Genomic DNA, 12,833 nt, shown 5'->3' with positions numbered 1-12,833 from the left:
AGAGCTTGTAACACTTCAAAGAGAAAGGAAAAATTGAAATCGCATCATATGACCCCTTTAATGAAGCCTACTGAAAAATGTGGAAAAGCCATTCTAGGGTTGCCAGGTTTTCACAATAAAAGCAGTCCAACTGCTACTCATCGTCTTCTTCTTCTGTATATTTCCGGCAGTGTAGACACGTCTAGGCGTATTACTAACTGCTACTCAAAATTAGCCCAAAACTAGCCAATTCCTAACTTCTCAATGGGAGGAGTTAGATCTGGATCCAACCTCGCCCCCTGGATCTTGTGTTCTGCTGTGAGGACCATCTCGTAAAAATCGCATTTTAGGGGCTAAACTATGGGCTTACATTTCTGCATGGTTTTGTTGTTGGAGTGTTTATTGTCTATGAACAATAAGCCAGCTTATTACTTGGGTAGCTAGCTAGCTGTCTAGTTAGCAGATGAGTACTGTAATTTGTTGTTTCTCATGAATTGGCCGGTTTCACAGACAAGACTTAAATTTATGTAAACGTGTTAAACGTATGCATGTCTTAAAATACATGTTTGAGCAAACGTATTTTAAATGCAAAATTGATTTCCGTGCGCTCGAAAGACTTTTTTCTTTGCAAAACGAACATTTTCTCCACAAACTCAGATCGCGCGCGTGCAAAATGCACTTTTGTGCGCTCAAAATATGATATTTCGCGCGCAGAATTATGGCAGAAATGTAAGCCCATACTAAACATCACGCTTCAGCCCGCGGACATGAAAAAACAAGCCAAGGCAACAGTGATAAAGTAGCCCAATTCCGCGGGAAAGCCGCAGACTTGGCAACACTGGCCCATTCTCCTGGTTAGCGCTCGCGCGCCCCGCCCCTGATCGGCTGCGTCAGAAACCCCGTCTCGGCAGAACCGCGCGTGAGCAGCGCCGCCCGCCATTTTACATTATCGGGAATCAAGCGGAGCTCCGCCGGGGAGTCATTTACCGCCCCCAGAACACATTCACACCGACAGACCTGAACAGACCCGCGGAACAGCGCCAGGTAAGCGTGTCGCCGCTCCGGACCCGTTTCCGTGGCGTTTCGTGACGCGGAGGCCTTTATTTGACCGGTGTTTGGAAACAATGTGCGGATCCCGCGGGGGGAGGGGGTTACCGGACACGCAAGCTATGCGAGAGCAGGCCTTCAGAACCGTTAAACGCATAAAAACGCACATCTCTGTGTTTTGTTAGTAATTACAGCGTGTGGCTGCACACTAAATGACCTGATGTTGTATGTGAGGGCGTGAGTCACGCTGCTGAGTTAGCAGGCTAATGCTAATGAAGAGCCACGCGCCTGAATCCCACTTAACGCGCTAAACTGTTTTTATCTCGCAGCTTTTCTTTTTTTCTTCAGCTGTGTTGGTGGACAATGCGTTTATAGCACGTTTTGCGCAGTGCGTTGTCGTCTCGTAGCTTTTTGAAGAGCAATTCGCTCGGTGTGTGGCTGTGGAGGGCCGGAGACGCACGCTGCACACGCGCGTCAATACAATCTTAACGTGTTTTCACGGATTACACACAGACTGTGCAGATGCTGTTTAACATCAGTTCAGTCTGCAATCTGGAGCTCACCGTGCACTAGTTCGCCGCCACGATCTCGCGTGTTATGTTGTGTTATAATGAAGGGAGATGGATGAGCGAGGAACTGAAGCGTCACGCGGCCTTATGCCGAGCACATGGACTGCACTTGTTTACTGTGTTTGCTCGCGTTGTGGATGCAGTAAACATGCTGGCTGGTTGTGCACTGTTTGCTAGGAGGCTTTATGCATGTATGATTGTGTAGGAAGAGGTCCAGCGCATTTGTATCATTGCATGCAGGTAAAAAGACCGGATGATTTTTAGATTTCAATATGGAGGAACCCTATACATACAATTGAATACCCACTTAATTTGTGTAATTGTCTACCAAAACCTGCAATAATTTGGCTCATTGCATTTGAACAGATTTCTGGAGACATGGCCACAGAACATATTAATGGGAATGGTACTGAAGAACCAATGGACACGTCTGCTGCAGTTACCCATTCTGACCACTTCAACACTTTATTAGAAGCTGGTTTACCACAAAAAGTTGCTGAAAAGCTAGATGAAATTTACCTAGCAGGTAAGCCCAAACTTGACCCCTCCAAATTGACATTCATCACATTCAATGCATGTTGAACTGTACGTGTCGTATGTTTTCTTGCGTAGGGAATTGGCAGGTAATTAGCAACTTTGTGTGGTCTCACTGCAAAATGGGTACTGCAGCGTTAAATGAGGCTGAATTGTAACGGTGCGCCGGCCTGCAGAAATAAAGGCTGAACTGAGCGTGTCTGGTCCGGTCCTGAGAGCAGCCTTTCTGGGGATTAGCTCTCCGCTGTTGGGGGGGTGCTGGGCATAAGCTGGGACAATAGAGGCAGCTGTCTATGTGATGTCCCCTACAGCTTATCACTAACAGATGCTAATTGCGAAGGGGTGAGAGAGTAAGCCTGTCGCAAAAATCAATATATCAACTTATCGCACAATATATGTACATGACCTCACTAACTTGATGACGCAATGTATTGCCCATTATTTTTACATAAAAAATTTGTCACCGTGTTTTTTGTATTCCACTTGTGCCTGTCTTTTGCAGCTTCTCGTACATAACGTGGTGTAGTCATGAGGTGCTCGTTCAAATTTAAATAATGCTTCTACAAACATAGTTTCAACTGCAGATATGGCCTTGTTTAGAGATCTGACGGACATCTGAGCGCTGAGTAGTGCTTGTGTTTTCCAGCAATAGTGTGCACCCTTAATTTACAGAGAAAAGAAGGTCAGGGAAACATCTCCAGACAAGTTCTTTGTGCATTTTTCTTTTTTCTACTTTTGCACTTTCTTAGAAAATGTTTTTTTTTTACTATTTATTCAAGTTTTTTAAAGGGATAGTTCACCTTCAATTGCTGGTCCCCATTGACTTCCATAGTATGGGGAAAAAAACACTACGCAAGTCAATGGGGACCAGCAACTGAAGGTGAACTGTCCCTTTAAGGTATCTAATATTCTGATACTTAATTTCCATGATCTAAATATTCTTACAAATTAAAAGTTTGCTGTCATTTGGAAGTGTGTAGGCCTTGCATTATTATGCTGTTACATTATGATTATATATTCAGTGGCATAAAATGGTCTTAAAATGACAATAATATCGATTATCGCAATTATTTCAGGGGCAATGTATCGCACAACAAAAAGTTGTTATCGTGACAGGCCTAAGTCCTGGGATAATCATTATTACTGTATGAACGAGGTGCTGGTCTTCACTGATGCCTATTCAGGTGATTTTGTGGGGTTTCCGTAGTTGTGGAAAACCTGGGAATATTTGGATGATCGGACAGCAAAATACTTGTTATCCTGTAATCACAAGCGACTGGTGAAGTCACTAGCTGATGCCCTGTCCGAATGATGATACACGTGAACTCTCTCTCTGAGTTACGCTGATGTACGATCCACGAGCCTGACTGGACGGGTGGTAAAGCGTCCTGCAGATCGTCACATCTCTCGGCTACGCTGAGGTTTCCCTGGTTTTCTCCCTGCAGGCCTTGTGGAGCACAGTGAACTGGATGAGAGGGCCCTTGAAGCACTGAAAGAGTTCAATGAGGAAGGTGCACTGCAAGTTCTTGTCCAGTTCAAAGAGAGCGACCTATCCCATGTGCAAGTAAGTGTTCTCGCTCTGCTCTTTGAGTCAGTGTAGTGAAACCTGGGAAGGTTTTACTAACTCACTCTCTTGCTTTCACCCAGAACAAAAGTGCCTTTCTCTGTGGAGTGATGAAGACCTACAGGCAGAGAGAGAAACAGGGGACCAAAGTTCTAGATTCCACAAAAGGACCAGATGAAGCAAAAATTAAGGTGCGTTTGGGCTTTTTTAACATCTACGATTTCCATGATGCTGAAAACCGTTATAAAAACGGAATTTACAGTTAAAAGCAGAATGTCACGGAATTTGTCAAAGTTTGGATGAATTAATCAGAAACTTAACTTTAATTTAACTTGAAGACATTGTGGCATAAATACATTACTGTTGTTCAGTAGAATATACATAGTACTACTGAATTACTAAAACCTTATTGAAGGAATAATCATACATATTTTTGGCAAATGAAGGGGATTTACTATAAAACGTTTAATCTACATGAATTAAAAGATAAATTAAATTTACTGTTTTATGCCTTCATTTGATAACCAGAAAAATGTAAATACACAGTTTCTGAGGAAAAAAAAATTCATAAGGCTATTGTAAGAATAAATGAAACTTGTTTTTATGCATTGGAATAATTAGACACGCTAAAACAGAATTTGGTAACAATAAAACATAGAAACATTTCATAGGGCCCTAAAGGTGTAGTTTTGTTAAACTTTGAATTATTTTTTTATGATAAATTGTATAAGTTTCGTGATTTTAATTAGACATGCTTTTTAAATAATATTTAATTCAACCTCAAAAAGGAGTCCAGAAAAATGCAAACGGAATTTTTGAAAAAATAAAACTGATTTCATAGGGCCCTAGAATTTACAGTTAAAAGCAGAATGTCACGGAATTTGTCAAAGTTTGGATGAATTAATCAGAAACTTAACTTTAATTTAACTTGAAGACATTGTGGCATAAATACATTACTGTTGTTCAGTAGAATATACATAGTACTACTGAATTACTAAAACCTTATTGAAGGAATAATCATACATATTTTTGGCAAATGAAGGGGATTTACTATAAAACGTTTAATCTACATGAATTAAAAGATAAATTAAATTTACTGTTTTATGCCTTCATTTGATAACCAGAAAAATGTAAATACACAGTTTCTGAGGAAAAAAAAATTCATAAGGCTATTGTAAGAATAAATGAAACTTGTTTTTATGCATTGGAATAATTAGACACGCTAAAACAGAATTTGGTAACAATAAAACATATAAACATTTCATAGGGCCCTAAAGGTGTAGTTTTGTTAAACTTTGAATTATTTTTTTATGATAAATTGTATGTTTCGTGATTTTAATTAGACATGCTTTTTAAATAATATTTAATTCAACCTCAAAAAGGAGTCCAGAAAAATGCAAACGGAATTTTTGAAAAAATAAAACTGATTTCATAGGGCCCTAAACATTTCACTTCAGTGAAACGAGCACCTGTGTTGATTGGTTTGGTCATGTTTTTCAGACTTTGCTTGAGAGAACAGGCTACACCCTTGATGTCACTACAGGTCAGCGCAAGTACGGCGGCCCTCCGCCAGAATCTGTCTACACAGGTGCTCAGCCCACGGTCGGGACAGAGGTAATTCACATCAGGACGGTGGCACTCATGCTGTGATGCGCTACATCAGCTGTCTGAATGATGAGCTATGCACACTGTGCTGGAGTTACTTTGTTACGCTGACAGTTTACCGCTAAGATCTGACTCTACAGCCTCTCCGCATTTAAGAGCATCTGGCTGCTGTAATACCCAACAGATGCTGCTCTGATGTTAGCAGGTACATTGAAATCTGTGTGGAGTTCCAAACATAGCATGTTAATGTACAGTAATGGCGCTTTTCCACTGCGTGGTACGACTCGGCACGGTACAGCTCGGTTTGCGTTTCCACTGCAGTTCAGTACCGCTTTAGAGTGGGTGGGATTATTCACGTGTCATTAGTTGCGCCGCCTCTACTGCCGCGACTCCTAAAAACGTTTTCATTCCGCATCGCCCCATCAAGCTCTCGCTGGATCCGCTCCTCTGCTATCAACGAGAGGAACGTCTGTACTTCCTCAACAGACAACGAAACAACCACTTTTTGGTTGTTAAAAAAAGGTGCGCTCGTTCAAAACAGTTGCGTTCGATCCTTCGCTGGCTGTGCTGATTTAAATCTAGCGGTTCTTTTGTGTTTGTGTCGCAAGTTCAGTGACGCAGGTAGTGACGATTCTCTCCGGCCAATCCGTGATCAGCAGAGTTTACACGTCATGTTTTGGTTCGCTTGGAACCTCAACCGAGGAGGTACCAGGTACTGTACCCAGTGGAAAACCCCCCAAAAGTGAACCGTACCGAGCCGCACCATGCAGTGGAAAAGCGCCATTAGTATCAAAAGCACCCCAACCGGATGAGCCGGACCCAGACATGAAGCTAATGCCTTTTCATTATCCCACTTAACCCATTCTTGGCAGCTTAACAAATAAAATAAATGAACATACTGATTTGAGTTAATGTTTTATGCGAGTAGAAAAATGAGGAAGACGCCACTGACCAGTCACAATGTTATTTTAGTATTGGTACTACTATAGTTTTGTTTGTTTTTCAATTGAAAATGAGAAATATTGCTTTAGCAACTAGCTGAATTTTTTCAGTTAATATTTTTCAAATAATGTTATTTGGTCACAATCATGTTTTATAGAGTGATTAATGAAAGGCCTGAATCTCCTTCCTGTTTTCAAATCCTCAGTGCATCTGTTTAAGACTGATACTTTGAAGAAATGATTATATTGTAGCCTCTGGGGTGTTTTAGTTTGGCTCTTAACCTGTCAGACTGGCTCATTGACTTCTCCATTCTCTCCATACTGCAGATCTTTGTGGGGAAGATCCCGAGGGACTTGTTTGAAGATGAGCTTGTGCCTCTGTTTGAGAAGGCAGGGCCGATCTGGGACCTGCGTCTGATGATGGATCCTCTGAGTGGCCTGAACAGGGGCTACGCCTTCCTCACGTTCTGCACTAAAGAGGCTGCACAGGAGGCCGTCAAGCTAGTAAGATCATGCAGGTCCATTCATGAGTGTGTACCTGCTGCTTCTGTCTTCAAGTATCAAACTAGATTCACAATCGTATCTCAGAATCACTCCAGAAGACCGTATTGGGGTGTTTGTGAAAAAATGTGGTTGGGTAGTGATAGACATGGGTGTTGCTTCACAAATTCAACAGTTGTTCGAGTATTCAATCCCTGTTTTTCTCCTCTCAGTGTAACAATCATGAAATTCGCCCGGGCAAACATATTGGCGTGTGTATATCAGTGGCAAACAACAGACTCTTTGTGGGCTCCATTCCCAAGAGCAAGACAAAAGAACAGATCGTTGAAGAGTTTTCCAAAGTCACAGGTGAGCTTTGCTTTGAAATGAGGGTGCATTCCTCTCTGTCCTCTCAACGTGCTCTGTTCTTAAGGATTCTTTAAAGGAGACATATTATGCCCCTTTTTACAATATGTAATATAAGTGGTGTCCCCAGAATGTGTCTGTGAAGTTTCAGCTCAAAATACTCCACAGATCATTTATTATATCATTTTGAAAATGCCTATTTTGAGTGGAAGCAGAAACACGCTGTTTTTCGGGCCTGTCTCTTTAAATGCAAATGAGCTGCTGCTCCCTGCCCCCTTTTCCAGAATAGAGCTGTGCCATTACAGCTCGGACCTGCTAAAAACATCTGTTTTGGTTCTGATTATCATGTTTATCGCGCTGAAATCATGCGTGAGTGCCCAATGTAAACATGAAACATATGCCATTACCTATATTGTACTGTGGTAGTTATGGAGGCCCTTCATAATGCAGAGGTCAGCTGCCTGCTCTGCCAGTAGTTAGAAATGGCACTATAGTAAGCAGTGTTTAATAAACAGCTGTTTTTCTCAATTCTGCTGAGGTGAAATTCAGTGCAGCCCTGTATCGTGACAAGTATCGTACCGTGGCCTCTGTATCGTGATACGTATCGTATCGTGACTTTGCTGGTGATACACAGCCCTACTAAACAGTGTTCGGTGCTCGTCTGTGCAGCCAAAGACAGAACAGTTAGCATGTTTTGCTCAAACTTTCTCCATGGCATTAGAACTGCTACACCGTTGCCGCTTGTGAAATCAAAATGACGGCGCCGTGGGTGGAAACTTACAGATTAAGGGGCAGTAATATTATAATGAGATCCCTTTGCCACGTCACCAAGGGAGCGAAATCAGACGTGCTCGTTTTCTCAGACGCTTGCAGAAAAAGGCTTCCCAAAACAGTTGCTGGGTTAATATTTTTAACGTTTCCTTGGTTGGTAGATGCACCGGGGACCTGATTATTGCACTTAAAACCTGGAAAAGTCAGATTTTCATGATATGTCACCTTTTAAAGATTTTAAGATTTACATTTAACGTTCTTTTTTTCTCAGAGGGTCTTACTGACATCATCCTTTACCATCAGCCGGATGATAAGAGAAAGAACAGGGGCTTCTGTTTTCTGGAGTACGAGGACCACAAAACAGCAGCACAGGCTCGACGGAGGCTCATGAGCGGGAAGGTGAAGGTCTGGGGCAATGTGGTCACCGTCGAGTGGGCCGACCCTATTGAGGATCCTGACCCGGAGGTCATGGCAAAGGTCAGAACATGATCCAGTGCTAAACCACAAGGTGTTCTCTTTGGTGAAGGGGTTGTACTGAAAGACGATCACCTTCTCCGTTCCTGCTTAGATTCTCTTTCCACATTCTCTTCAGATAACACTGTTCTGAAGCAGTAGGCTTCATGCTGGCAGTTTACTGTCGACTTGACGTTGGTTAGAGTCTTCTTTCTGCCATGGGAGCACTGTTGATCAAAGTCTTGGGGTTTTCAACTGGCCTAAATGCCAGACCGATATAACGGCGCTTATATTTAGGCCCCGTCTTCTCTTACAACTTGGGAGCTCATGTTGTCATCTCATCTGCTCCTAGGTGAAAGTGTTGTTTGTCAGGAACCTGGCAAACAGCGTCACAGAGGAAATACTTGAAAAAGCATTCGGCCAGTTTGGCAAACTGGAGCGAGTGAAGAAACTGAAAGACTACGCCTTCATTCACTTCGATGAGAGAGATGGAGCGGTCAAGGTAAGACGCTTTGGAACGAGTGTCCAGGTGCACGCTTCTGGTTTTGTTGAGCGGTCGTTACAGTGGTATGACGGTATGGATGTTTGCAGGCACTGGCAGAAATGAACGGTAAAGATTTAGAGGGGGAGCACATTGAGATTGTGTTCGCCAAGCCACCCGACCAGAAGCGGAAAGAGAGGAAGGCGCAGCGTCAAGCAGCGAAGACGCAAATGTGAGTTCTGTTGGTTTACAGCAGCGGTGTCCAGCCCTGCTCATGAAGGGCAGCTATCCTGGAGACGTCCGGTCCAGCTCTTATGCAGTGCAATTATGCCTTGTCCAAACACCCACACTTGTGGTCTTGGCCACTTAGGAGTGCATGCACATGACCGGAAGCAAGTGTGCAAGACTGTCCCAAGTCTTAAACACGCCAAAGCGTAGTTTCCTAAACCCACACTGTCTCCAATACCACTCTGGACCGCTATTTGAGGCTTAGTGTAACCCATCATGTTTTGAAATAATAATTTGTGAGACTTTTTGCCGAGAGGACACGGAAACCTTTCCAATGCAAGTTAAATATTAATATAATAGTTAGATATTACATATAATTTGGTAGAAAAACAAAGTCTTGCACTTTTTATTGGTGCAATGATGAGTAGTGGTGGTATTTATTTTGTACAACATTTGCAGCTGCTTTTTATCACTTAATTACAAGCATCACAAATTAAATTGTCATCTGTTTTAGGGACTACTAAACAGACATTTAGAAGTTGATTTTAAAATGTAAAGCAAAGATAAAGCTATTGCATTTTCACAGCACTATAAGTGTCCCATCAGGTAATGAAAAGTTTGACACACTTGTAGTCTTCATGCTCACTTAAATACTTGAGCCAAATTCAGGAAATACGTCATATAAGTAGCGAAGTGCAGAGACCACCAGTGTGGGTATTTGGACAAGGCATCAGTGTTTTGAGTCATCCTGAACACCCTGATTAGCTCAGGCAGGTGTGTTTGGTTAGGGTTGGAGCTGGACTCTGCAGCCCTCCAGGAGCAGACGCTTTGCAGCTCTGTGTCTCCAAGGTGAGCAATCTCCGAGCGGCTCGTTCCATGTAAACATCCCTGTGCTCTTCTCTCCCAGGTATGATGATTACTACTACTATGGGCCTCCTCAGATGCCGCCTCCTGCCAGGGGCCGGGGCAGGGGTGCCAGTCAGGGCGGTTACTCCTACCCGCCAGACTATTATGGCTATGAAGATTACTACGATTATTATGGTTACGATTACCATAACTACAGGGGTGGCTATGACGACCCGTACTTCGGCTACGATGACTTCCAGGCGCCCGCTCGGGGCAGAGGGGGGCGCGGCGGGAGTTTTATCAGGATTCTTTTGGGCAACAGTGGAAGTAGAGAATGTAGGGCTCTTTTGTTTTGTTTTCAATAAAAAAAAAAAAACAACAAAAAAAAAACAAACCTTTTTATAGAGACTTGATTGGCCCTCAAATCCATTAAAGGTTGCCTCTCCTCTTCCTGACGGGCTTTCTTGTACATATTTTAAGAATCCGCTTGGACTCGATCAGTAGTCACTCCCACCTGCTTCTGCCGAACTGTTTTTGTTTTAGGTTTTGTTTGGAAGTCGTTTCCTACCTTTTAAAAAATCGGGATTGAAATTTTTAAATTTGCAGTTTTGTGCTCAACCTGTCTATTTGGCTATATAGTACCATGTATGTTCATAGGAATATTGCTCTTCATGTCTTAAGTAGGTAACAGCAACAAAAAAGGACAAAAAGGAAAAAAAAACAGTGTCTCCTAAACTTGTATTCAACGTAGAAAAAAGGAAAAAGAAAAAAAAAATTGCTATTTGTATGTTACAAAAGATAATGCTAGTCAAATAGCTTGTCTTGTTTTTGGTGAAAACGATAAAAAAAAAAAAGGACTTTGATCCTCATTTTTGGCTTTACATTTTGGCTTGTATTCTTTGCTGTTTGTCTGCTTGAATAAACATACACGCACCAGTGTACAAAAACTCAAATTGTGTTTCAAATTCATGTTTCGGCAAATTCTCTCTTCAAATTGCCTACAAATTTATGGCTCCTTGTGGAAGAAAAAGGACTAAAGGTTTGCCTGTAGACGTGCTGCTACCTCACTCTGCATGCCTTCAAATTGATCTCACCAAGCTGAAGTCCGCATCCTCTCTCCACTCAAGCTTTGTGTAAATACATACCCCATTTCACACGGTCTCCTCCAACTGAGAGGCTTTTCTTTACTCCCATTTACTGCCATTGCAATTTTTGGGAACCTTCTCTCCTGAGGTCCCCTTCAATGGGGTTTTGTGAGAGAAACTCCACGAGGACAGAGGCTAAACTCGATGATAGCCACAGAAAGCACAATTTGACGCTAAACAGCGTGTCCAGACGAGGCGTCTTTGTCGCTGGAAGCTCCAACTCTCTTTGCACGTTTGTCCCAAATTTGAGCCACTGGGAAGCTACCATGCATGACTGTCTTTTGCTTTCCTCCTTTCGTATCTCTGTAACTTTCCCACCCCCTCCAGATCACCTAATCCTGTCGCTTCGATCCGAGCCACTGTTGTGCTTGTTTCTCTCAGGCTCCTTACACGTGTGCATGTCAAAACATAGGGTGTCGTCGGTAGTCTCTAGTGAATGCATTTTGCTTTGTCTCTCTTTGACATCTTCCTTGCAGTCGTTTGTGTCCTTGTGTGATTTCTTTTTCCTTTTGTGTTGTATTCATTGTTAACGCTCCTCTAATTTGTGTTCCTTTTGTTACCTGGCTAGCAGGGGAAAGTGGAGGCTGGTCCTGACATGTCCCAGTGAAGGCTGACTAGCTCAGTGGGGTCACGCCAGGTGCTGCCAGCGGATGGGATGGTAAGGTCCGTTCCACGGTCCAGCTCGGTTCCTGCCTTACGGAAGCAGATCTTCTCCCTGTCTGCCTCCAAGATTGCCATCAACGCAAAGTCACGATTAGACCTGTGTGTGTGTGGACTCTTTGTGTATTGCTTTGTTTTTGTATTTAATTTTTTTTTTTTAAGTTTATATAAGAAAGTCCCAGAACCCTTGTGTCATGAGAGAAAATGCCATTTACCGTTACTTCTGGAGGTCGAAGTAGCCCAAAGGAGTTTTATCCTTGACGTTACATGTATTTTGCACTTTGTAGATGTTTGAAGTGGCTTGGAGGAGCTTGATGCTGTTGTATATTTTTGTGTATTTTTAACTGCAGCTTCTCATGAGGACGAACATGGTAAGCTTATGTTTGAGTCTTGCCTTTTTTATTTTTTTTTCCCCCTCCCATTGTTTCAACCTGGCGTGACTGACCAGGCATTCCAGGTAAAATGGTTCTTTTCTGAACCTTTTTTTTTTTAGGGTGTTTTTTTGGAAAGGGTTGGTTAACTACCTCATCCTGGAGGCTGAAACTGCCCTATCTGTACTGTACATACGGAGACTTGATGCAAGCAGGGCTTTTTATATTCAACTTATGCACAAGGGCAACATCAGAGCCAATGTACCTAGTGTATTATAGTCCTTTTGTAATAATGCTGAACAGTCAGACTGGGCATGTGAATGACACTCATGTGATGAGTCTAAAGAAGCCTTGCCTCCTTCACTCTGAGGATGTAGTTACAGCTCGCGAGACGGGTGATGAGGATGTTACTTGTTTATAAAAGCTTGAACTTGAGGAAGAAGCTACTTTGAGAAGCTTTAGCTGCGTTTCTCAGACCCCCGCCCCAAATGAATTTGTGTTTTTAAAACTTTTTTTTGTTTGTTTTAAGTACATGCAGTCAACGTTGATGGCTGCTTGATCAATTTTGAAACCAACACCATCCCTTTTGTGAGCTGCATGCCGCCTAGGCAAGCACAGTTCAGCGTTGTTTTTAAAGGCCAGAGTATCGTTCTGATCGCCGCTGCTGCTCTCGACGGAGGCAGTTAGGCCGGTCTGGCTGACAGGAGATCAGCTGGGATCGATCTCTGTACTTGAGCTTTGCGCCATCTCCATCCCTGGCGCTGATTGTGAATCAGACTGGACTGGTGAGAGC

The 12,833-nt window shown here is 42.8% G+C and overlaps 1 protein-coding gene across 1 annotated transcript; it reads left to right on the top strand.

The window, feature by feature from the left end:
- The first annotated feature begins 816 nt into the window (after positions 1-816).
- On the top strand, positions 817-12,727 carry LOC107697486 (heterogeneous nuclear ribonucleoprotein Q). The gene is made up of 13 exons (XM_016498293.1): positions 817-1,023; positions 1,962-2,121; positions 3,575-3,693; positions 3,777-3,884; positions 5,194-5,307; positions 6,567-6,743; positions 6,953-7,088; positions 8,128-8,333; positions 8,662-8,811; positions 8,901-9,022; positions 9,926-10,200; positions 12,020-12,040; positions 12,570-12,727. Exons 2-13 carry the CDS (start codon positions 1,974-1,976, stop codon positions 12,725-12,727), a joined length of 1,734 nt encoding a protein of 577 aa, XP_016353779.1. The 5' UTR covers positions 817-1,023; positions 1,962-1,973.
- Positions 12,728-12,833: the final 106 nt, after the last annotated feature.

This window comes from Sinocyclocheilus anshuiensis, unplaced genomic scaffold (assembly GCF_001515605.1).
Source record: "Sinocyclocheilus anshuiensis isolate Anshui unplaced genomic scaffold, SAMN03320099.WGS_v1.1 scaffold1452, whole genome shotgun sequence".
Taxonomy (NCBI): Eukaryota; Metazoa; Chordata; class Actinopteri; order Cypriniformes; family Cyprinidae; genus Sinocyclocheilus; species Sinocyclocheilus anshuiensis.
The sequence above is the reverse complement of the archived record's forward strand: the minus strand, read 5'-3'. Positions and strand labels throughout refer to the sequence as shown.

Bases quoted from the DNA above. Each gene is read 5' to 3' on its own strand.
- LOC107697486 (XM_016498293.1), top strand. From the start codon at position 1,974: ATGGCCACAGAACATATTAATGGGAATGGTACTGAAGAACCAATGGAC. The intron at 6,744-6,952 runs GTAAGATCATGC...TTCTCCTCTCAG, and splicing joins CACAGGAGGCCGTCAAGCTA to TGTAACAATCATGAAATTCG. The intron at 9,023-9,925 runs GTGAGTTCTGTT...CTTCTCTCCCAG, and splicing joins CAAGCAGCGAAGACGCAAAT to GTATGATGATTACTACTACT.